Genomic DNA, 26,376 nt, shown 5'->3' with positions numbered 1-26,376 from the left:
GCTTCACAGAGACAGAGTCTCTCCTCTGTCGGTCCTCACCTCGGATCGCAGAGGAACTTTGTCTTTTCTCCTTCTTCTCTCCAGATCAGCCACTCCCTGAAGGACGGGTGAACAAACATCCTGGTACCGTCCCTCCTCTTCACCAGGAAGACTGACAGGTTGTCTACACGTTGTTGGAAATCCTCCCAGTCCAGTGTGCCCTGCAGACACAGACATTGTTTCAATGTTATTTCTTATTTATAGCTCAGTTCATGCAGATATTAGTCATGGAACAACAATATTTAGAAATTTACAAACACAAAATGAATCCAAAACTGTGCACATTAACCTTCTCACTGATTTAATGCTACATGATGTCAATCCTTTTTGTTTCCTCTTGATAGCAAGCTGAAACCACTATTGCATCTGTCAGACTTCCAGCAAAAAATTAACATAATACACATTTATTTAGTTTTTTCATTTAAATAAAAAAGCAAGCTGCGGTTTTCTTCAAATTGTTAAAGCCCCCCCAAAATTGTATTATTGTCTAATTTTATATTCTATATTTAATATCTCTATAATATATAAATATTCATCAATAAATAAGCATTCATTTTAAAGAAATAAATGCATTAATACATAAGAAAATACATGCATTTAAAAAGAAAAAGAAAATAAATAAATAAATAAATGTAAAAATAAGTCAATACAATTAAAAAGTTAATACAAATAAATACATAAATAAAGAAACAAATTAAAACATAAATATCAATTCATGTCACATTTTATTAATTCATTTTTGGCTACATTTATTTCTTATATAATTTTTGCTAATTTTATTTATGTATTTATCGAGTCATTTTTTTATTTATTACTATATTTTTGATTTTTGGCAGGTTCCGTCTCCATAGTTTCTGGCTATGTCAAATAAATATTTTAGAACATGCTATGAAATTTTGATAGACTCACTAACTCGTTTATTTTAGCTCAAGGACTGAGTAAAACTTATTAGCAAGAGATTTACAAGGTAACTAAAATCTTTTCCCACTTTTTTTACATTCAAATTTAGCTCTTTGGGACCAGGGTAACTTTGGATCACCGAGGCTATTTCATAATACATCAATTCCTTTGAAGGCCTTGATCATATCAAAAGGTTTCAAGGTCTGAGGTGTTGTATATTTTAGGATAATCACCTGCAGCGAACCAGAGTTGATGGCCTGATATATCTGCTCATCGGTCAGCGGGTGAAGCGAGGCCACGGCCACGTTGAGCAGAGGAAGCGCCCGCTCGAACGATGACTGCGTGGGGAAGCGCATGTTGCACTGCAGCAGGTAGACCTCTGCCAGGTTGACTGGAACCACCTGAGGAAGAAAGGAGAGGATCTGAATCACAATGCCGACTTCGTTCGGAGCGGCAACATGAATAATGCATCGTGTTTGTACAGCGCGTCTTCAACTATTCTATGTGGTCTTCCTCAGAGAGGAGAATGTGAATTTATCAGTTGTCATTTTTTATGGAGTCTGGAAGCACTTCTGAATACATGAAATTAAATGAACCTGCGGGTGTGAGATAAAATATTTCATTATGAAATGCACGCTAAAACAATTCTGCTGCATTATTTATCAAAAAGGTGTTCGCTTCTGAATATCAAAAAGAAGACTTTATGAAACTACTTTAACACACTGAGTGTCAGAGTGCAGGTAAATAAAAAATGCCTTTCCAGTTTTGCCTTTGCAAATTATGATCACCGAGATATTTATTTTAGAAAAGGGGTTTTCAAAGCCTGACATCATCTTCCCCTTTGCTATGGATTCAGTGAGTTACGCAGTGCTACAACTTGAATCCTGCTTTTTTTAGCATATATTTTTATATATTAGCCTATTATTTTTGTATATTTTGACATATTGGCACTATTAAAACTATGATGAATTAGCCACCAGCATTTCCTGTTTGCAGTGTACCCATGGATGTATAGACAACTGTCACTACTTTACTTTGATGCTGAAGAAAACTTAAAAACACGATGATTCTCAGGCAAGTTCTGCAGTTATAAGGATGAGTGAATGATGAGTCTCTTTGTGGTTGTTTTGTGTCTCTTTGTAGTCATTTTGTTTCTCTTTGTGGTTGTTGTGAGCCTTTTTTGTAGTTGCTTTGTGTCTCTTTGTAGTCATTTTGTGGTTGTTTTGCCCCTTTTCATAGTCGTTGTGCGTCTCTTTGTGTCTCCTTGTAGCTGTTCTGCATCTCTTTGTAGTTGTTTTGGTCTCTTTTAGTCGCTTTGTGTCTTTTTTGTAGTCATTTTGCATTTCTTTGTAGTTGTTTTGTCCTCTTTGTAGTCTTTTTGTGTGTATTTCTAGTTGTTTTATGTTTCTCTTCTTCTCTTTTCTTTCTTCTTTTTATGTTTATTTGTCATTTTGAGTCTCTTTTAGTGTCATTTTGTAGCTGACACTTTGGGCCCCTGGGCCTGTGCCCGGTAAGCCCGTTCAGTAATCCACCTATGAGAGATAATAAGAGATAATGCTCTTCGGAAACTGTAAGTCACCCTGAATATAACAATGTGTGTATCATATCTGTGTGTTCAGATTTCAGTGAGTTATGACTCAGAGGGAGTACGATTTCTATCGTGAATTGCAGCAATCGGGTGTTAAGGGTTTTAAAGCACCTCAGTTGCCTCCGTGAGCTGTCACAGCTCCAACTGCCGACTGTGTACAATTACTAACTTCCTGTTGTAACTAAAGTCCTTTTTGTTTAACGCAGTATCTTTGCCTCACGTATTCCTCTACGCCTCCCCTTTCAACTCTCCCATGTGTCTGCAGTTTGAAAACCTCTGCATTAGATCCATCAGTCTAAGCTAAACCTGTGAAAACCATTACAGTACAAACTAACTCCTTACCTTATAGCTGGAGCTTTTGAGGACAAGGTAGCCCTTCTCGATGAGGTCAAAGGTGAGCTTGAGGTACAGATAGGAGCCCTGGCTCAGGGCCTTGAGGTGGGCGCTGAGCTTGCCGAAGGTGGTGTTGTCCATCTTGCCGTTGAGCGAGATGTTGTTCTGGATCTCCGGGCTGCTGTGGATGCGGTGCAGGATGTAGCCCTGCAGGTCCTGGTCTATGGCGTCATTCTCCTCCAGGCCGTCCAGAGAGATGCGGTGGAACGGCAGCTCGCTGGTGATCTCCTGAACAGTCAGAATCATTCAGTGATATTAGTGATAAATTGCCTACATACTTATCCTCTGAAGGTAAAAATGATTCATATATAGGTCAAAAATTAAGTGCTTTGAATAACTAGTCTACATCTATTTCTTCCTCATGTATGAAAGGTAATAAGGAGACAAAGACGGCAGAGATGCAACGAAAAAAGACAGATTTTAAAAACATTTCCTCTACATAATAGAGGAAAAATGTGAAGGTCAGAGACTAAGAGGATAGAGTTGTATTGAAGACAACGTCAAGATTATCAGTTAGTGGAGCCTCCAGTTGATGCAAAAATAACACGCTGATGTAAAACCTTTATAGCTGGCAATGCTAATAATAATAGAATAATAGAATAATACAATAAAGAGCTAGTTGCTGTTTAAGTTCTTCCGTGCTGAATTTAAAATGTAACCTTTTGAAATAGATTAAATATGAAACAGCAGCTCCTAACTGAGCGCCCGTCCTCTCTACCTGTAACGTGGTTCTGACTGTGACCACCAGTTTGAGCCAGGGAGGGAACTTGTTGATGGTTTTGGTGAGGAAGGACACGATGGTGTCTCCGTAGTCCGGCTTGTGGAACTCTGCCTCGTTCAGACCGTCTATGAGGATGATGAGGTCCTCCTCAGAGTTGATCTTCCTCTCTGAAAAACAATGAGAGCATGAAAACAAGATATTATTTAGTACATTTATATATAAATGATGGAGCTTGGAGGTTCATTCAAGAGCTTTCAACCACATTTTATATCCTCCACAGATGTTTGGAAACAACAAGTAAGTTTCTGGCTGAGCCACAAAGTCATATTTCACATCATATTTAAAAACTAATCATCACAGATTTTGTTTTCCGTCTCCATTTAAAATGAAAGCTTGGAACGAAATTACCTCTGAAGCTCTGTTTGGTTTAATAAGTTGGGAGCTTTAAGAAAAAAAAAATAAATCAGTTCCAGCATTAAGATTAAAAACTTTGATCCTGATTATATTGAGCACATTGTGCACAAGAGGCATCTAATATCATGCACCAAGGATTTGAGAATAAATTGAATGCTGAAGTCTGAAGAGGCTTCAATTACAGAATGCCAAAAGCATTGTGTTTGAATGTGAGGCAAAAATACTCTTAAATTATTACACAATCCAGATTATTATGAAGAATGTGAAGACATTCAGACCAACAGAACAAATAAATCAAAGTTATACCAACTGAATAGAGGCAGAATGACTCATGTAGAGCTAAAGATTACTGTTGTTTTCTAATTCTTCCGTAGTCGATACCCATGTAACGAAAGCCTGTGTTATATACTTAAATAAATTGTTCCATAAGTATGAGGAGTAGACAGCCAGAGGGAAAAAACTGCCAGTTAGGGAGGTCCGTAAAAGCCCAAATTTGGTTCCTCTGGCACATTTTAATGCCACTATTCCATCATATACTGATCTTAATTATTGCATATTTGAATGAGTTTGCCTGCCTGATTGTAAACATGCAGTGAATTATTGTCAAGGTGCGTTTTAGCCCACACAGTCTGTAAATAGCTATTCATTTTTATTCCTAAGAATCATAGACCTTATTATTATTTATTTATTTATTAACACCTTCACTGTAAAGTTGATCAAGACATGCCACAAAGATGGTTAAGTGTGATGAATTTGAAGTAGTAACTGGGAGCCAACATTATTTCCAAACCTTTGTAAAGTGTATCCAGTGGCTCTAGGACCCCCCTCCTGAAGGAGGCCAGGGGGTCCTGGACGCAGGAGCGCAGACTCAGGATGCTCTGCAGGTGCGGCTCCCTCAGCAGCTGCTCCCTGTAGGCCACCAGGTGCGGCGAGCGGCACAGCAGAGCCGCCACGTTGTGCACAAACTCCGGCACCAGGCAGGTGTAGGCGTTGTCTGCCTGGCAGTAGTGGTACGCCACCACCTGGGGGTGACAGAGAGTTGGGAGAAGATTGCAGCCAGGGTCACTCAAGAGAAATATAAAAGGTGAACACTTCCAGTCCACTTCTGGTAACCATGACCAGCCGTTGGGTATTGAAGATCCGTGTCAGGGAGCATGGGAGTCAGATGACACCTTTTTAGAAATAACACTTCTTCCATGGCTCCGTCAGAGCAGAGCCAGCTTTCTCAGCGTCTACTACGGCTACAACTCATTTGGGATTGAGTCAACTTCATGGTGGATGATTGCAGTATAATGAAACATAATACTTCTCGTTTCGCTGTACGGTTTTAGTTATTAATAATTCATCGCTTCCGGCTGCCAGGAGAGACAGATTCGGAGTTAGCTCGTGCATGCTCATGGGTTGGATGACTGTGGCACGAAGGAGTCAAGTGTTAAGCTGTCGTATTTCACAACCATGTACTTGAAGCATGTTTATGATTGAAGAGAGATGTGGCAGCATTAGAGAATAGTTTTCTGGGAGGTTATAGTTAACAAAACAATAGACGCGGCAGGTGTGACCAGGCGCTCCTGGGGACTGAGAGATCACAGAGAGTTTGAATTTTCAGAGGCGGTGGCGGCGATCAGAGGGCAGCGAGGAAAGAAAAAGACTAATCAAAATGAAATGCTAATTTTTCGGTCACAATGGGATAAAGGCCTTTACAACAAAAGGGGTGAAAAAGGGACTGAGCTCCATTATTAATGCACAGAGTTAACAAGATCTAATAGCTTGGCTGGGAAATGGCTTTCTGCAGGTATAAATATTTCATAAGGCTCCCTGGCAAAGTTGTTTTTTCTTTTTTAAACACATCTGCATAATGCATCAGGCTGGGACCGGGGATGCAGATGGCTAAGCAGCATGGGAGGGGGACCGAGGTGCGACAGCAGACAGGAAGAAGAGCTGGGAAGGAGGGCCGGTTTCACACATCATGTAGATATACAGTGCAGGTTAAAACAAGTTAATTACTCCAGGAATAGTGTTTTAGAAGTCAACATTTAACACAAAAAAGAGCAGCACAAAAAAGGCCCAACTTATCTCCACCTGTTTTGAAGCCCAGTGTGAGTGGATGATAACTTGCAGGTGGCATGAAAGAGCCGTGTCGCATTTTGGAAAGGCATTTTCAAAAGAGCGAATCATTGGCTACCCTTCCACCTCTGTTGGCACTAATTGAAAAATTAAGACTTTAAAAGGAGCCATTTAAAAATTATCTTGCGGTTTTTCAATAACAGACGGACCGAGGCCAGAGCATTCATGCCGAACCACAAACACAATGAAATGTACTATTACACAACATAAGACCATTTTTTTTGTGATTCAGCAATATTTCCTTTTAACAGTCATGTATTCAATTTTACTCTTTGATGAAGAAAAAAATGAAAGAAAGAAGTGACAATAAAGTAGAACGCAAATGAGACCCCCTGATATAATTTGTGTCTGGGTCGTGCGTCACCCTGTCTGGGTTTATTTTGCAAAAATGACCCGCTAGCTGTACATTATACTGCTTAATACATGACTACTTACTTAAGAAATCAATAATTTAACACAAAAACGGTCCGCCAGAGTCTGACATCCGAACTGCGTCCATAGCAACGGTCTGCTATAAAGAAATAACAGACCGTAGAAAGCCGTGATTGACCAATCAGAATCGAGTATTCAACAAAGCCGCGTAATAATTGACAATAATATATATTTTTCATGTCACACAGCTGTGAGAGGAAAAGGGGAAATGGAGTTGTGGGGAAGTAGAAATATTCATAAGTGGCTCAGGCTTGTGCACTTATCTCCCTGTAATATACGACCATCAATTGAAAGCTGGAAATTGCATATTAAACTCACGAAAAGAACACTTATTTTGAGAGCAAATGGCTGAAAAATAGATCATTTGCATTTGAAAAAGAAGCCAATGGAAGGAGAGGAAGTCAAAAAACAAACCAAATCGACCATAACGGAGTATTTAAGTACTTGGAGACAAATGTTCCTCCCACATTGTTTTGTAATCTTAATGTTATGTCTGTAAATCAGAGGCTGAAATGTAAATGTGTGTACATGGTCGCAGGTGTATCTGGTACCTGAGACGCCAGCCTCCTCATGGCTTCTTCCTGACGTCGCCTCATCTCAGGGGTCCCGGGACAGCTGCCTCCTCCCAGGGTGCCGTGCGTGGGCTGGGGCTGAGTGAGAGGGAGCCCCTCTCCATCTGGACACAAGACAGCACAACACACTCAGAGGCAGCTCTAACACGTGTCACATTCATGCCATCTTTTTTCACACTGTTACTCTCAGAGACTGTCCAACATTTCTAAAATACTACGATTCTACGATGGCGTTCAGGAATCTTCATTTGTAATTAAAAAACATGTAGAAATAAGTGGACGCCTACGTTTGGGCGAGGCCTGAGGGCTGTCCGAGGCAATCTGTCTCATGCGGGTGCCGTGGCAGCTGAGCGCCACCAGGCGAGAGATGATCGCCGTCTTGCCGAAGCCGATGTTGCCTACTACCGCCACGCCGCGGTTGGTGCTGACGTTGGGGCTGTTGAGGTGGGCATCGATCTCCTGGAAGAGCCACTCGCGGCCCGTGAAGACGGAGTCCATGGTGATGCTGGGCACCTCGAACAGCAGAGGCTTGAGGGCGATGTCTTGAGGCCGGTAGGGTGCAAAACGCACTGGACGGGTCGGGGAAATAGAGAATTACAGTTAGAAGCCACATTTATGTACTTACAGTAAAGTGTTACACCCTTACCTGCAGTAATGGAGACTGAAATAGGGTGAGTGTGTAAAAAGCCCCGATACTAATATGTTAATAATACTTCAGTATCAGTGGTTCCCAACCTTTTCCCTTATATGACCCCTTTTCTATCACTGAGAAATCTGACGACCCCTGACTAAGTGACATATCTTATGAATTATTCATAAGATATGCAATAAGATATTCAATGCATAACAATAAAATAACAATAACAATAACTGCAGGAAGAGCAAATGTTTAATTTCCTGTGAATATTGCATGAGAGATGAGTTTTTCTGACATTTCCAGGAACTTTTAATACAATTCTCTGTATTGTGTTTTTAATTTTTTAACAATCAGTCATACTTAATAGGCTTCTTTTTTTTTGACAAATTCAGTGTTTTCTTCTCCCTGACGCTTTGGCCATTGTTCTATCAGCTCTTTGGTTGTTTTAACTGCGTACTTTTCTAATGCAGGACGAGGCTGTTTAGCAGTGAAGGAAGGCTCTGTGAATATAACTCTCTGTGCCCTTATCCTTTTTATATCTTTAATGTTAATCCAAACTTGAAAAATAACAATTTCATGTAGAAATGAATGAAATGCTGAGATATAGGCCAACTGTATACATTTTTTAAAAGGTTGTCTTATACCCGTTAAAATTAAGAAGGCCTAGGGACCCCCCATGAAGCTTTGGCGACCCATAGCGGGAGTCAAGACCTCCAGGTTGGGAACCAGTGCTGTATATGATCAACAAAATATGTCTGCAAACACATAAGCACCCACATATCTATGCATAAACAAGTAACAAGTATTAGTAGTGCAAGTATTTCTCATATACAATACATATTTGTTGGATGTTTATTGTTCGATTGTATTGAATTCTCCACTGATTTGATATTTTACCTACAACAAAATAGGTGTTTATGTAGATTTGTAGGTTACAAATATAAAGGATAAACAATTATATTAATGTAAAATTGAAGATTGACATCACTGAAAAAAGGTAATAACCTACTGGAAGAGATTAAATATTTACTGATTGATCAGTGATTCATATGTGAAAGGTATATTATTATGTGGCAAACTGCACCCTTAAATCCTTTAAAGATATATGGAAGCGCTGGGTATAATATGAGCTCAGTGAGTTAGATTTGGGAAATAAAAAGTATTCACTGTGAGCTCACTATAAGCTAAAGATGAAGCAGTAATATTATAGTTTATGTAATGATGAGAGCAGGGAAATTTAGCTTAAGAACTCAAAGGGGGAAACTACTTTTACAATTCAGATTTGTTTGCTTTGAGCTAATTTGTGTTACAAAAAGAAATTGGCAGAAAGTCAAGGGAGTGACTACTTTAACAGCCACTTCCGACTGCTCATTTTACTCACTAGGGGGAGCCATTAAACTAAAGTCCTCCAGAGGTTGCGCATCTTTTCAGCAGAACATATGGACCATTAAAGACTAATGAGGGTAAAATGAATCTGGTACGAACTTCTGAAGCCGTGTGATGAATTCAGTGTAAGATTTAGTCTGCTGCTTCTGGGTGTCGTCTCCTGGGTGCCTGCCTTTTAAAAACCGATTTGAGCTTTGAGAATAAAAAACATGCTCTCTTCTATCTGGTGTGTCATTTCTTTAAATGTTACATCAGCATCTGGTGATTACGCCTGATGGTGAATGTGACTTGTGCGTGAATAATCCAAAACGCTTTGCTGGCAAGAGTGTGTGTGTACCGCTTCGACTTGCAAAGCACTAGCCAGCAGCAAAGCTTGGCGACTGTGAGCAGAAACGTGATGCAACAAATGAGAATTAAAGTAACTTACGTGACTGGGATTGCCAGGCATGGGTGTTATTAGCGGAAGCTGCGACGAACAGCAAGCAAAAGACAGAGAGAGAAAGAAAGAGAGTGAAAGGGAGAAAGACAGTGAGGACAGGCAACAGTGTGTCAGAGCACAGGGCAAGGTGTAGCTCAATGAAAAGGAAAAAAAACACAGGAAGCAGCAATAGCGCCAGCACATCATGATGTCAGAAATATGGGGAACCACCAGACTGGGGTCGATTACTAATTGAAATCCTTTGAATTACATCGAGCGTATTCCTCAGCGAGTCTGGAGGGGAGGTTGGAGAAGGTTCGCACTTTTGGAAGAATCTAATTGGTTCCATTGCGCCGGGTAAGATCAATCAATCCCCATAAAAATAATTGAATCCAGTTTCTGGTAGTAATTCGACCCAGAGATGGGGGACTCAACAGACTACTGTGTGTGAATTACAGGCTGCTAGAGGTAGCCACATCCTAAAGGGTGTTTTGAGGTGGGGTAATATGAGGTACTGATCCATAGTCAGTGGATTACGTACAGTTGATGGCGGTGGGCACGTCTCCAGTTAGGAGAAGCAGACACGAGTACCAGCACAGAAGCAAAGTGATGTACTACTGTGGACAGGGGCAGCAGCAATATGTATTTTAGCCACCTAAAATAAATCAATATTAGTTAAAGTGCACGCTATATTTAGAATAATTTCACCGCTTTACCTTGCTGTCAGACAGTCCTTTCTGACGGGGAACTGAAGCCTTTATCTATGCTCTCTTCAAAGAAACCAGACTCCATTGAAAAAAACTGCAATTTTAACCTTGCAGAACAAAGGAGTTATTGTTTACTTTCTTTGTGTTATTGTGTCACTTTGGAGGTAAAATTACCGTTTCTTTCAATGGAGTCTGGTGGCTTTGGCGAGAGCATAGATAACGGCTTCAGTTTTGTCTGTATAGTTGAGTCACGGCAAGGTAAAGCGATGAAAACATTCTAAATATAGCGCACACTTAAACTGATATTGATGTCTAAAATACGTTTTGCTGCTGGCCCCATCCACAGCCGTACATTGCTTTGCTTCCTTGCGGTAACTCCTGTCTGTTTCCGCCATCTACTGACCGTCATCTACTGTAGGTAATACACTGACTATGGATAAGTACCCCTGATCTATCCCTTTAACATAAAGTAATCAACCACAGTTGAAAGAGAAATCCCAAATGTTTTAAGTTGTTACAGACAAACTCTTTCTTTATGTTCCTTTACAATTTGATCGGTGTGCGGTGAGAAATAGCTGCTGGTCAGATGACAGCCAGTGCAGTAGTTCTCCTCACACCCTGCAGTACACGAGCAATAAGCACACTGTGAGTCAGAGCTATAGGAAATATGTACCATACATTAGACCGCTCGGATAAGACGGTGAGAGGATTTTCGTGTGTCGGCAGAAATTTCTATACTGTGTTGCAAAATATATCCGGGTGCAGGAAAGGAAGGGGGGAGTGTTACATTAGAGCTGTATGTCTTCTGTAAATGACTCCTGTGTGCTGATTAGGAGCACGACTACATAACATAATGAGCTGATATCGTGCTTAATGTATTCTTTTTTCCAGACAGCACTCCAAAATGCTGCCACAAGCATGCCTTTTTTTTTCTTCCAGGACGGCTAATTATAATCGCAGAGTGAGAAGAAATGATCATGCTGAGGATATTCTTACTTATGCAATCAGCAAAAAAGTACAAACAGTGAGATATATACCTGGAAGTGGGTGAAAAGCTGCCCTCGTTTTATACTGAGTGCATGGCCAGCACTGCTTTTTTACTGCACTAAGCTCTGTGCCGACTGCAGCCCGATGTAATAAAAGACATTTCATCCATATTCCCAGGTCAGATTATTTTAGTGCTCACTCAACAAACACACACACACACACACAGTCGGAGAGACACAAAGAGGCAGAGAGCCACTCTGTTCTGTCTATAATTCACAAACTGATGTAATATTCTTCCAGTTTGGTGTCACGCTGTGAAAGAATGGACCTGATGCAACACTGGTGATGGGAAATGTAAAAACTACCCAATGCAGGCCACAGAAGTACGAGGCTAAATACCCACAGCTACTCTGTTTTTAAGTGCTTGCTAATCCAATTATCGTGGGGGTGACTGAACGCCAAACGTGCATGTAAAGCTCCTTGCGTCCGCGTGGAATTGCTATACACACCCTCGCCCGCACTATCGGGCGCCATCCTCCGAATGGCAGAAACGATTACAGCACTTTTGTGCGCGCCAAGTCGTGCCGCCGCTACTGCTCCACTGTGTCAGGTATTCCAGGAAAAAACATGGCAGCCATGTTGTGAACGAGGGCCGAGGGAGTTGTTTCCAGGACGGTGAAAGCAAATATGTGTGTGTGTGAGAGGGATAGATGGATGGATGGCAGTTGCTCATAATCCTGCCCATAACACTCCCCCTCAGGCGACGTTAAGCAAGGTATCACTCCTCCACTCCCACCCCTCCTCTACCACCAACCCTCCGTGGCCAGACGGAGCGAGAGTCTCAGACGTTTTAATTATTCACCAGGTGAGGATGACTCACGGTGGCTGAACAGCCTTGAGAAGGAGGGAGAAGAGGAGGAGGAGGAGGAGGAGGAGGAGGAGGAGAGGATGGGAAGTGGAGGAGGGGGAGGAGAGGAGAGTTGGCACAGAGGTGGAGGAAGGGAGGAAACGAGGGGAGGAGGAAGAGGAAGCAGTTTAGATGCTTGTTGGGAAGGGTCCGGGGAGAGTGGCGGAGGGTTATCTCAGGTCAGGTGATTTTTTTTCTTACAGCTGATGTGGGAGTAAGTGGAGTTTGCTGTCTGGTTTTTGAGACAGTAGATGGAGAGCTACAGCTAGCATATCTTACATAATTCCTGTTCCATAAAATCTTATGTAATTTGCACAGTAGGTTTAGAGGAACATAATAAACCTGGATGTGCTTATGGAAGATGTATTTCTTCCGTTATAATCTTCCTTACGGCTGCAAACTGTCATTTAACACACTGACACATTACTTACTGACTTTATTTTACGTCTTGCAGCCAAGCAACAAGAAAAGACCTACATATCTAAAGCTGTCAATCAATTAAACAATGTAATCGTGATTAATCGCGATTTATTGCACATTTTTTATCTGTTCAAAATGTACCTTAAAGGGAGATTTGTCAAGTATTTAATATTCTTATCAACGTGGGAGTGGGAAAATATGCTGCTTTATGCAAATGTATGTCTATATTTATTATTGGAACTCAATTAACAACACAAAATAATGACAAATATTGTCCGGAAACCCTCACAGGTACTGCATTTAGCAACCAGTGTTGTCAAACAGTTGATAGATAATCATCTGCAACTCGACAGTCCATGCACGGTCATCAAAATCTAAACTGGTTATCCAGCTCACTTGGCTGACACAGCGATAGCGGCCTCCGTTAGTGTTTGCTGTAAATAAAAGTTTACTATAAACAGCACCGTAATTAAAGTTAATGTAGCTTTGCAGCTGTTTCTTTCAAACGGATGCTCATTAAAGCTGTTATTATTCTGTATTTTTCCCGTGAAAAGACCAAAACCAACAATATGTTAGTCCGTCTGTCAGTACTTTCCTATCCTGTCTGTGGCAGCCAGCTCCAAGCCCATTGGTTCCAACTGAAGATGCACAATAAATCTCTCAGTCTAAATAATAAAAATATATATAGCTTCATTTTTAAAAGAGGCACAGTTATTTCCTAAAACAGCTGGGCACTGTAGTTTTCCATAAACATTTCTCAAATAAAAGTAAATTGTGCATTTGTTGGGGACTATTTTCAGCTGCGGATTAATACACATTTAGCAGCAGGTTGTTTTAAGTGGGATTGACTCGAAATAAACTACAATGCCCATGTTCATCTGCAACAGTGGAGGTCTATGACACAGAGGAATCATCTATATCAAGCTTTGGATAGACACAATGGGGCTCATGCAGGAAGCGATATACAAACAAATTTTCTCTTATTTTTGTTCGTATCCACGATTTAATTCACCAAAGTTTTCCTATTTTTGTTTTTCTCTTAGGCAAGAGAACATTTTACGACATAACATTTTTACAATTTTACATAACATTTTTTTTTTTTTTTTTTATTTTATCGTGGTGAGAGTACTCTCAACCACAAAATAAATGATGACGTAAAATTCTTAAAATGTAATGAGGAATTTGAACACAAAAAACAAACAAACATCAATGTCATATAATAAAAATAAATTAATTTAGATTATAAGTTTTAGAGTAATTGTGTATTGATTGGATTATTAAACAAATACTATTGGTCCAATGATCCCAGTTAAGATTATAAAAACCCTTCGATGATTTTGCATGTGTTCAGCCTCTGAATGGCGTACATACTGCTCTTTGATGCTTTTAGTATTTCCTGTAAACGCTAGTCTGACGCTCTGGAAAATCTGATTTTTAAATTGATTTAACGGTACCAGTAACAGTAGTAATATAGGCCTATGTCTGTTTCAATGCATATGTCGCCCAGCCCCTCGGTGTACCTTTAAATTCTGAAAATTACTATAGATTTGATTAAAAAATATGATACAATATAATACAAGAGAAATTTAAGAAAATGTTGCTGCATGAGACCCAGTGTTAGTTATCAGGATCAATTCACTTTTGCTTTTGTTATTTTCATGGGATTTGTTGACAATAATAAAAATATCACCAGCTTTACCCTTTAAATGTCTAATCAATTACAGCGCTAACCTGAATTTCCAAGACTTATTATTTAAGTTGCATCCCCGGTCAGCGAGTATATACGGGACTAAAAAAACCCTCTGCAGTTGAAAATATTTGTATCAGCCAAAAGCTGCAACCATCAGGCCTGTTTTATATATGCGAGCAGAGGTAGAAAGACAGCGAGGGAGGGAGGGGAGGGCAGAGAGCGACAAAGACAAAGAGAGAGAAAGTAAAGATAAACGAGGGAGAGAATGTGTGTGCAGTGTACAGTTAGGCGAGAGAGTTTGCGGTGAATAGATAAGGTGGGTGGTAAATCTTAGAGGTAGGCAGGCAGGAGCACAAGAAGGTCCATTACAGTCTGACTCACTCTCCTCAAAACAGCAGCACACAGCTCGGGCCCCCGATGGACGCCCGGCATCAAAAGAAGAACAACCGGAGAGAGAGAGAGCTGCATCTGTCAGCTGGTTACCACCTGACCAACACATAACCAGCACTTCTTCTTCTCCTCTAGTTCATCTGTAACTCCGCATCCAGCAAAACAACCAACGGGCCTCTTTCTGTGACGCACAATGTGTTAAAATATTTGTGCTTTCTGTGGCATGAGGCTGCTAATTATGTAATAAATACAGGTAGTACGAGCTACTGGGGGTGGGAATCACCAGAGGCCCCACGATACAATGTTATCACGATACTGAAGCTTTTTTTAGTGAAGATACTGGCATCATATGAAACTAGAAAACCTAAGGAATCCATTGGTACCAACCATGTCACAAATAACGCTCCAAACTTACTCTAAACTTTGGTGAGGAAATATTGGCATGGCCATTTTCAAAGGGGTCCCTTGACCTCTGACCTCAAGATATGTGAATGAAAATGGGTTCTATGGGTACCCACGAGTTCCCCCTTTACAGACATGCCCACTTTATGATAATCACATTCAGTTTTTTCAGCAAAAATATGATATCTTTGCCTACTCTAAAATGGTTTATTTGAGTATTTCTGCATACTGGTGTCCCTAAACAGTCATGCAATTGTATTCATCAGGTGGGTTTTAAGGGGTTAACTATGTAAAAGCTACAAGAATATTCAATTAGGAGAACTTGGGATCCTAGTACCATTTTGCATCTTTACAATACAACACAACAGGTGTTTGCTTTTGGCCCGTGGCCCTCCGTTAAATTCCAGTTTTGGCCCTCCAAGGGAAAGAGTTGGGCACCCCTGATCTAGACTTAAGTGTCAGACATTGCCTCTTAAAGCCTTGCCACAAAAACATTAAGGAATTTGACAACTTGTGATGCAAACACACAACCAATCCAGTAAGCAACTAATCCTTCATTTCCTACCTATAAGTCTATTACCTCAAATTTCAGGAATAAAGGCATGTGGTAATTTGTCCTCATATGATCTGCAGGGAAAAACCCTGTTCCTCCAGTCGTGTCTCCCTCCGCCTCGTTCTCTGTCTCTCCTGGTGAAACTGCAGGAGCGGTGCACTCAGGGAGGCTCTGACACTGATCCGAGGAGGCAGAACGCATGCTAGGACGCAGTCGGCTGGCTTGTAAACACACTTGGCTGCCCTTAGAGGAGGAAGGTTGAAACAAGTGGCTCTGGCAGTAACAGTGAAGCTTTGAGATGAACTAGCTCTTCCTTACCCCTGTCTTCTCTCTCTCTCTCTCTCTCTGTCCATCTCCATCTCTCTACCTTTTCTCTTTCTTTCCAACACACTCTCACTCTGCATTTGTCTGCAGCTAGCTGCCTCGGGGCAGGGGAATCACATCGCAGCTCAGCCGAGCGCACTCTCAGCTAAGTGGGGTCTTAACAGGTGTTTAAAACACACGGGGACGCATATTTGTGTTCGCTTGGATGGCAGAGGGCTGCCATTACGGCGCTCATTACTGGCTAAGTGACGGAGGAAGAAGGGCGAGGGGACACATAATGTTGTGACATAAGGCCATTTGGCCATTTGGGGAGGTGGCTGAGGAGATGTGCTGGATCACGCAGGCGCTTGCCGCGTGCTAGACTTGAGCAGGGTGCAATGAAGCGCACACTGACTGTGAATGTTAAGCACTGAGACAAATTTGAGCTTAGCGGTGACACAACCTGACAAAATGCTCTTTGTGCACCCGCCCAGGCCTCTTGTCTCACACACACAAGGACACAACAGACAACAGCTGACAGTCTCCAGTGTCCAGCACCAACAGCTCGGCAGCATCACCGGTCGGATGTGGGAGTAGAGCTATACATGCAGACATTTGCATCTGAAACGCATTGCAAAACAACCCTCGCTGACGTTCATATGAATCTTAAAAATAACTTGCTCGTCATGCAGCTTCGTCTTCGTCTCAGCTGCTTTGAGTTTGTCTTTTTATGGATGAGACAGAATAGTGTCCTATTGTTTGCTTCTGCACTGTGTCTGATGTGAAACAAATGTCTAATCACAGCCCAACCTGGAACAAAACAGCAGTTTTAAAGTGAAAATAAATGACGGTTGAATGCTTTGACTTTGAGCTTTTCACCTGCAAATGTCGGCACATTGAGTCATACTGCAGTTCTTATGTCCACAGCGAGCATTTACAGCTTTTTGTTTGCAGCAAATGTATTGAAAATCATACTTTGAGGTGTCATCAGCATCAGCTTTCAGTGGACATGAGGGATACGGAGGGTTTGTGTTTGTGCTCACCTCTCAGGTCCTGCCCGGAGCGACCCGGCCCGCAGGTGGTGCTCTGTCTAGGCATGCGCAGCGAGGTGCGTAATGGAGTGTGTCTCTGCTCATCCAGGTACGCCAGGTCCTCCAGGTGGGCTGAACTGGTAGCTGTTGTTGTGTGTTTGAGTGTGTGATAGAGGGAGGGAGACAGAGAGGGAAAGGATACTATTGTCAGCATGTATATGTACACGGAGAGAGACAGTAAACAAACACAAAAGAAGGTGGCGCTAGTTCATGCCAGTGTCTTGAGGCACTCACATTTGCTAACTCCTACTACAGTAAAGAACAAGCCAGCCATACATGGCTCTGTCCTAAAACTCCCTCCTCTCGGTGTCTGTCACGCGGCACGGAGGCAGATGCCATCCGGCCCCTCTCAGGATTAATTAGCTCAGCAGACAAATGTCTTATTCATGGAGTGAGCGCCGTCTGACGCTGGCTGCTGATTGTTCACACCATGCTGTGTCTTCAGGGCCAGCGCTCGGAACCAGCGAACGTTAAATGAGATTAGACGCCGCCAGTGTGAGCAAGCGACGGACTCGATTCTCCGTCACACCTGAACCCCAGTGAAGAGGATGAGACAAGGAACAATAAAATCCAGGAGAGATTAAGGGACGAAGGTTGATGGTTCCCTGACAGGCGAGGACAAAGTTGCCGAGTCATCCTATCAAGAGGAAACACCGTCATGGATGGAGCAGTTTGTCCCTCTAAAAGGAGCCAACAAGAGCTCTGGCAGGAAATTTGGTTAGAATAAACTCTACTAATGCAGAGATAATGGAAAAAGCTGCGGAGATGGTGATAGAAGGCAGAATATTAGAGACACAAAATTAGTAGTTTGGGATTCAATTTTCGGAGAACCTTTAAAGGTGCTAAATTCGATAGTCAGAGCATTAATATAAACTATTAGCTCTGTAAAGATGTAGAGGAGAAATGTCTATCTGAGTAAGAGAATGAAGGGTGACCTGTTACCGCGTCTCCACCGCCCCGATCACTACTGCCCAGACTCTGGCTCCAAATTACGTCAGCTCCCGTATCTGGGATATTTTGGTTTCACTTCTGTACAGTGGGAGGAACTGGACACGCGTCGTCCATCTTTATATACAGTCTGTGGTTTATATCAGTTATGAAAACATTGTACTCATGGAGGTAATTTCTGAGATTTGGGAACATCGTGACAAGAAAGTCAGATGAGGCAAGAAGAGGTGTACAAGGTGTAATACAAGAGGTGAAACGAACGGACAGTTTGTAAACAAGACAACAGTTTAGCCAGATTATCTGAACTACTTTAATAAAACCGAGTGCACCCGATATGTCGGTAATAATGCTGCGTTCCATTTACCTCAGAAATCAGAAGTCAGAGCTGGGAATGACGTCACACCTGAGTTTACCGCATTCCAGTACAACAAGTCGGGAAACTTAATGGGGTTTGCTCCAGCCAGGTTATCCATTGTTAGCTATTGTTAGCAATAGAAGTTGGACATTAATGTGTGTACGACTGATTTAATGAGGCACAAATAAGTGCTATAAACAGTATATTACTACAGCTTTTTTCACTGTTGATGCGCGGAGCAGCCATCTGGGATTTTGAGGTCGGGGTTGGTGAGGTTTGTCCGACTTTCCGAGTCGGAAATCTGACTTCAGAGGGCGTTCCCGTTGTAATTTCTGACTGGGAACGCAGAAATTCAGACTTCCCAGTTCAAATGGAACGCAGCGTAATCCCTCATAGCACAGGAAAACCAGGAAGTTGGTGTGTAAACTGTGATGGGTGTTAACAACAGACAGTTTTGGGTAATATTTTTTCTCTCCAAAAAAAAATTTGGCCCCATCTGATATCAGCAATTAACTTGGTGAGTACAATGTTATCATGACTGACAAAGCTACTAAGTTATAATAAGATGGATTTATCCTTATCAGAGCTGGGAATCCTTCTGTTTCTGAGACTATACCTGAAATACTCTGAGGTCCTGACATCCAAAGCGTTGGGGGGGAAAGGTGTGACTGGCATGCTTCTTCTCAATCATATCTTCTGTCTCTCCCTCCAGTCACTCCTCAAAGTAAGGCACAGTAATCCCTCCATGTGGCAGGCCTCTGAGCCCGCCACCTCTCACCGACACCTCAACACTGATCCTGTCCTGTCCTTGGTTTAAAGAGTGGTTTCTGTGCCGCTGGAGTTAAGCTCAGTGAAGTGCTGAGCATGTGTATGGCTGCTTGAGTCACCCAGAGCATAAACCCAAAAATGAGCCACATGGGTTTCCCAAAATGGAGAGAAAATGGCAGCTGGGAATGCTGGAGGCTTGGCCCTGATGGGAATGTGGGAGCCGGTCATCCAACTGGGCTAAAAGCGGAGACAGTGGAGGCATTAATCTGCTGCTAAACCAAAGTAGAATGACTCAGGGGCTCATTTTTTTCTCTCTCTTTCAACTGTGTTTGAATGTGAGGAATCAAATCTGTGTGCTCATCACCTCTATCTGCAATGCAGCAGGCTGCTGGGGATCACATTCACAGTTCCTGTGCCAATGCGCTAGGAAGACTGCACATATAGTGGAAAAGAAATAAAGGGGGAAAGAAAAAACAGTATGGAAGAGGGAGAGTATAAAGGAAGTGAGAAAAAGTCTAACTGTGCAGCAGAGAGCTCGGTCGCTTTGGGCAATGACAGCCACATCAGACACTTCCTGTTTCAAAGAGAGACTGATAGCATGAACGCATGCGTGCACACGTACACACTCGGAGACCAGCTGGGCTGCCGTCCAGAGCCAGTCACGGTATCAGCCGGGGAGCCGGCGAGTCATCTCAGATATGAGGTGGCTGCTGGTGCTCTAAATGCCTCACCATTCTCCTCTCATCCCCCCCAAGAGATGACTTGAGACGATAAATAAATGGAGGTCCTGGTACTTAAACAATAATATTTCCGGGTATTACGCCGAGTATATAAGCAGAGGTGGGATAATCAGGAGAAAATGTCAGAAAAGGAAATCAATGACACTTGTCCGCCCACCAAATTGAAAAATGTTATCTCACGGGTGAGCTGTTATCTTAATTTAGTGAATTTAGAGACTATAGAGTGAGTTCCCTGAATAATCTCAGTCTTTTATACCTCTTTAGTCTCTGTATGAGTAGGCATCCCACCACCCCCAGGCAATTATATATTAGCCGGTGCATATAGATCCTCCAACATGGCATTTTCAAAGGGTCAGTTCACCCAAATTACTTTTTAAAAATACTTTCCCTCTTGTTGTTTGGCGTCATTTGCAGAGATATGTGAGATATCAGTTTGCCTCCACACTAACACTGAGGAGGTGAACTGGAAATGTGAAAAATCTATGACGAACCCGGGGGACACTACACCCCCGCACTGCCAGGCGACGTCACTTTCAACCCCCTCGCCATATAAATACAGCAGTCAATAGAGAAGCGAAGTCCTTCCCCTTCTGGTGTTCCTCATGGGAACTTATTTTGGAGAAATATGAACGGTAGTCTACACCAAGAGACAAATATTTTTTTGATCCCGTTTGAATTGCGCCATGAATCAAACATATGATGTTTCGTCGTAGGTTTGTCATAGTATGATTTAGCTTTGTGTGAAACTACTCAGTGAACTACATCTCTCGTCCAGCAAAACAGTACACTACAAGATGTTCCTGAAAACATTTGAGGAGAGAAATAGGCATTACAGTAACAGAATATTCATTCATATTTGATCAGCGCTGCCTAGTTTGACCGTTTGAGTTCGCAAGTGATTGACAGCTGCCTCCGTTGAATGAACAGCCAATAGGAACGCTCTCTCTCTCTGAAATGACCTGTGATTGGCCAAAGTCTCCCGTCACAGACTAGATTTTTTTAAAGCCTGAAATCAGAGGCATGAGGAGGTGCAGAAGTCTAGTTTTCTCTCAGAACACTTGAATTACAATATGCTGAAAGGTTATTATGGATTTTTTGCCCAATGATGCCAAAAAATATTCTGCCTCCTGCAGGTTTAATCTTTAATTCTTCACTGAATAAAAAACAAATTAAATTCCTGAAGGGCTGTGAAGACTCATTTTTTAAAATTCTGATCAGCTCTGCTGCTCTCAAACGAGCACCAGAGAGAAGGAATACTCCGTCTTGGTTCCTCCTTCCTCCATATCCATCTTAAGCTCTACCAACGCACTGCCTTCATTAGGTAATAGAGGAGCCCCCTCCCTCCTCGTCTTCCTCCCCGGTCGCCTTCTGCTCTCGCTCCCTATCTCTCTCTCTCCCTCCACACATCAAAGCCAGTCTCTCTCTCTCTCTCTCACTCTCTCTCTGTCACTCTGGGGGATAGAAACAGTTAATGCCTGGGGCTTTGATGTTCCACTGCTGTGTGAGCCCAGCCAATCCTCAGCCTGTGCTCGCCTCCCATCCCTACATCATCTAATAACTCTTTGTGGAGGAGAGAGCGAGAGGGAGAGGGAGATTATGAAACTCTACTTTCACTCCTCTTCCACATGTATCCATCTCCCTCAGAATACAGAATTCCTGTTCCTGACAAATACCTTCAGAAACATCATGTCTTTTGTGTCCCTCGCTGCCTCTTTATCTGTCTCCCTTTTTATTTATTTTGCATCATCCGCAGCTTATAGCACGCCTTTAAAGCCGTCTCTCCAGCTCACTCCCTTTGAAGGTCTGGGTATTGAGGGGCGGAGATGAGATCGAGGGTGAATCTCTAAATCGCGGCGCTGCCAGACAGCGGTGTCAAACAGCCGAACATGACCAGCATAAAGAGAGGGTCATGGCTGCGGCGACGGGCCTTGTCAGGCACATTACAGTGTTTAGTGAAATATATGTCTACAGTACGTGCACGCACACTTTTTTCTTTTTTGCCAGTGGGAGTGGGTGAAGAAGAGCATAATAGAGCTCGTCGTCTGTAACAGCCTCTCTCATGATGAGAACAATAATACAATCAGGCCCATTAGGACGGCCTCAGCACTGTTATGAAACTGACATTTTTCTTGATATATATACGGTTAGGTTTTGGAAGCCTACAATAAGAAACACACATCAACGAGAGACCTCCGACAGCAACACAAACGCCTTGTTTTTCTATGTGATATTCTTCCAGCCGCAGTATGTTCGTTCTCCTGCTGAAGCTGTGTTTTCCCAGACTCCGTGGTTTTCCATCCACACCACAGGGTTGTGAGAGTTTAACAAAATACCACCGCGGATTTGCAGCTAACCCAAATTTCAACATGACCCCTTGGAATTTGAGAAGAAGAGCTGTTTCCTCCCTGGATAATTAAACAATGTTGTAAAAGTGAAACGAATCAAACCACAATTGAGCTCTTTATGAGACAAGGCTCAGATTGAGGGAAGTTTAGGCTGATTTAACCCAGATACGCAGGAGAAATGTGGTCTGGAGCTTTGAGATCTGTACCAAGTTTAGTTCTAAATACCTGGTTATATGAGCAGTTTACAGATTCAATCTTCTCCTCCTGAAGTGCTGGCTGACATCCCAATAATTTATGAAACTATGTGATATTTATGGGAATGAGTTACATCACTGCTAGTAGCTAGGCGGCATCCTCCGGTTCTGAATAGGGATGCACCAATCTGACTTTTCCAGTCCCAATACCGATAGCAATACCTTGGCTTCGGGTATCGGCTGATACCGAGTACCGATCCAATACCAGTGTTTAATTAATGAGCTGTATGCCTCATTGTGTGGAAGTGACTGGTATGATTCTGTTAGGACTAAGGCAACATCAGGATTGACTTAAGCATTGCTTTCTTAACTTTGTGACCAATAAATTCATAGATATAAATTTATTTAATTGTTCTTTATTATTAAAATAATAAATCGTACACCAGCAACTACTATTGACTACTACTACTAAATAAATGGATCGGGTATTGATGACAATGGAGCCGATCGATTCAATTCAATATTAATATGATATACTGTATATATATATATATATATATATATACATTATACACTGGAATATTAATTCCATAATTTTGACCATTTTTTTGCTACATTAAAAAGGGTTTTTACCAAGTTGCTGGTGTATTATTTATTATTTTAATAATAAATAATTCAGTAATTTTATATCTATGAATTCATTGGTCACATTTTGTTTTACAAAGTTAGGAAAGTTTAAGTCAAGCCTGATGTTTCTTGACACATAAAAGAATGATCCCAGTCACTTTCACACAGTGAGGCATACAGCTTATTAATTAAACACTGGTATCGCTATCAGGACTGAAAAAATCAGATCGGTGCATCCCTAGTTCTGAAAAGTGAAGCCAATATAGAAGTGCCGCCTTAAACTTGCATTCTTTCTAACAGCCAGCAGGGGGCGACTCCTCTGGTTGCAAAAAGAAGTCTGATTGTATAGAAGTCTTTGAGAAAATCACCCTACTTCTGACTTGATTCATTACCTCAGTAAACATTGTAAACATGAGTTTATGGTCTCAATCGCTAGTTTCAAGTCTTCTTCAATACAGCATGATGCTCATTTAGTAAATTATGGTCCCAATTAGAGTCAAATAGACCATAAAGCAGGGCATGCTTTAGGGCGGTGCTACCTTGTGATTGACAGGTCGCTACCACGGCGTCTGGGAGTTGTCTGTGTTTTCGTCTTAGAACTCTAACCCTTTCACAGTGTGTTTTCAGTTCATGAATGTTAATTATAACCTTTTTGGTCGCATAAAAATGTCTTATTTAGTGTTTTGTTGTACTTAGCTCGACCCTCTCGTGTAATTTCTGCACAAAACCAAAACCACTTCTTATATACAGTCTATGATAATAGCCAATGAGAGAAAAGGAAAGGTGAAGGATTTCTATAGTACTAAAAAGAATGGTATATGCTGTTTTTTTGACAGATGAGTTGGAAGAAAGTCTAGCTGAAATTTGGCAAGAAAAACCAAGATCTAAAGATTTAATGTCACACAGATCACCCTGCAGAAGCCACCATGAGGTTGGACTTGCTCCTCTGAAATATTAACATATTCCTCTGCTCTTATTTCATTGTTACCTCCGTGGTCACAGGATTCACACAAATGGACGTTAAATAAAATCAAAAAGGATCGCGGGAGGAAACAAGCAAGGAAAGAAAGCTTGAAAGGAGTGAAGAGGGAGCACTAAAGGAGTCAGAAATACAAAAGGGACTCAGAAGCAGCAGTTCAATCCAATTTTGCCAGAACAAAAAGTACCTTTTGCAGAAGTGGTACGCTGCACGCCAAATACCACTTGTACAAAATGACAAACTCAGACAAACTGTTACGTCCTTTCACAGGAGAGAGAGAGGGAAAGAGGAAGGGACTCACCGGCCACAGAGTTAGGGCGGGGCATGAGGTACAGAGGGATGGAGTGGGCAGAGTGGGAGGACATGCTCTCCAGGTTGCGCTCAGGGATTTTGTTGAGGCTGTAGGTGGAGGCGGTCATGTTTTCATCCACCCTGTACAGGAACGAGTCCATGCCTGATTTCTGAGACTGCCACAGTTTCAGGTTTCCCCGGGAGCCCTCGCCGTATTTGCCTCCTCGCTCCATGTTCTCCGAGTAGCTGGTCAGTGTGGCTGCAACACAACAAAACAACGTCGTCTTCAGTGCCGTTATGTTGCATATACAGGTACAAGCGCTTCACTGTGAGAGATGTCTACTTTCACACTTTATTTATTGTTGTTCTGAATCACACCGCGGTATGTTTATGTCACGCTTTCCTCACCAAACTGCAGGTGTTCATCATTGTTGTAAGGAAACAGTGTTGCCACCTGTTTTGACATCAATGCTTCAGCGTTTTATCTCTCCTGTTTTCTCGCTAACAAAACAAGAGTGCCACAGTTGATGTCAACATGACATGCACACCTGCATTGTCTTCCAGTGGGAGCGCAGGCTGGTTCTGACTGTGTATGAAAAGCACCACAGTTTGACGGGAAACTGACCGAACCGTTCAGGTGATGGTTTGTTACAGTTTTTAGTTTGTAAGAATCATTCAGATTAGCACATTTTGAGATGCAGTGGAGATGAGAGAGTCATTTTGGGTTACGGGAGCCGAGCTATAACCTGAGGCATGTTCCCACGGACTGTCACAAGTTATGACTGTCAGGTAAACCCAGACTTTGGAGCTACCTGTCTGAGCAGGTAAAGTTGACTACTTCTGTTTTTTGTTTTTTTTAAATGCTGTGTTTAACAGACATGCTTTTATTTGTTTTTTCTAGTTTTACTTTATCTGCTTTTTACCTCTTGAATTCTACCTTTATTGATTCAAGATTTTAAAAAAATGTATGTTCTTAATATACTAACATGCCCATATGTACATTGTAGGGCTGTCACATATAACTTTTTTGGGCTCCGGAGCTTCGATTGTGTTCAACAGCGAACAATCAGAGGTTTCCCCCACACATGCTTTTTCGAACAAAAATGTGTCCTGATGAGTCTGAACACGCTCATGTCCGCGCTAAACGTCACTTCTCCTCGTCCCTCTGTGTGCGCAAGCGTAGACGTACCTCAAAGTCCCGTTTGGGGGCCCTCTCCCCTTTAACGGCGGTGTTCTGAGGCTGCTGCCTCCACGCATTAAGCACCGCTGATCCCAGCAGTGCCCGTTAGCAATCCTGCGCGTAATGCAGCCCGCGGACGTTTGCTATCGGCCTTTTCGGTCCGAGCCTCTCATGGGTTTCGCTCCCACATAAGCAACGGCGACGAGGGCTTTTGGCTCGTCTACATGACATGACTCAGGAAGACATTTCTTCGTACTCAGCTGAGATGGACGGCATAGCGCATAGTCTTTTGGTTTAATTAAAAGCATTCATTTTTAAGGATTCTGTTATCTGTTATTGAATAAGAAGCATTTTCCAAAAGGTTTGATACATTTTATGCATGTTTGTAATCCTAAAGGTTTAATACAACAACAACAACAACGACGAATATCCAAACCTCAAAACTGAAAATCAATTACCTACCCAACGAACGAATAACTGAATAGTCGAATATTTGGGTCCAGCCCTAGTACATTGAAAGGGTTGCTGTAATTCTACCTCCTGTCCATACATCCCTTCTTGAAGCAAAGAAAACAAATATTGAATAATGCCGGCCTTATCCTTTAAGGACTTTGTGTTTTCCATTCGTACATGTTCGTTCGTTGTGAATGTGTGTGCAGGTCTCACCGATAATCCCGCTGTCCCTGCTCTCCAGGGTTGAGGTGGGACTGGTGACAGAGCCGTAGGCACAGTCCCTGCTGCCGGCCTGGCCAGGCATGGCAGGGGGGAGGGTGGAGCAGGGGCTGCCTGCAGGGGGTGAGGCAGTGCTGCTGGTCAGGGTGGAGCACGGGCTGATCCTCTGGTTCTGGCCCTGGCAAATAAACACAAACACACAC

General features: G+C 42.2%; 1 protein-coding gene across 16 annotated transcripts in view; it reads right to left on the bottom strand.

Annotated features, from left to right (window-relative positions):
- Nucleotides 1–26,376, bottom strand: part of tanc2b (tetratricopeptide repeat, ankyrin repeat and coiled-coil containing 2b) — a 173,561-nt gene that overhangs the window by 16,488 nt on the left and 130,697 nt on the right. For 13 of the 16 annotated variants that reach the window (XM_037754840.1, XM_037754847.1, XM_037754841.1 and 10 more), the window contains 11 exons: nt 26,168–26,351; nt 24,332–24,580; nt 17,027–17,158; nt 9,634–9,672; nt 7,471–7,752; nt 7,163–7,287; nt 4,846–5,077; nt 3,639–3,808; nt 2,870–3,148; nt 1,173–1,340; nt 40–200 (listed from right to left, as the gene is read on the bottom strand). In XM_037754840.1, the coding sequence (XP_037610768.1) occupies nt 40–200; nt 1,173–1,340; nt 2,870–3,148; nt 3,639–3,808; nt 4,846–5,077; nt 7,163–7,287; nt 7,471–7,752; nt 9,634–9,672; nt 17,027–17,158; nt 24,332–24,580; nt 26,168–26,351 (2,021 nt within the window). The remainder of the gene's footprint in view (nt 1–39; nt 201–1,172; nt 1,341–2,869; nt 3,149–3,638; nt 3,809–4,845; nt 5,078–7,162; nt 7,288–7,470; nt 7,753–9,633; nt 9,673–17,026; nt 17,159–24,331; nt 24,581–26,167; nt 26,352–26,376) is intronic. The other 3 variants (XM_037754845.1, XM_037754856.1, XM_037754846.1) reach the window with 1 other exon arrangement.

The sequence above is a fragment of the Sebastes umbrosus genome, chromosome 20, assembly GCF_015220745.1.
Source record: "Sebastes umbrosus isolate fSebUmb1 chromosome 20, fSebUmb1.pri, whole genome shotgun sequence".
Lineage (NCBI taxonomy): Eukaryota > Metazoa > Chordata > Actinopteri > Perciformes > Sebastidae > Sebastes > Sebastes umbrosus.
This window is presented reverse-complemented; position numbering and strand designations above follow the sequence as displayed.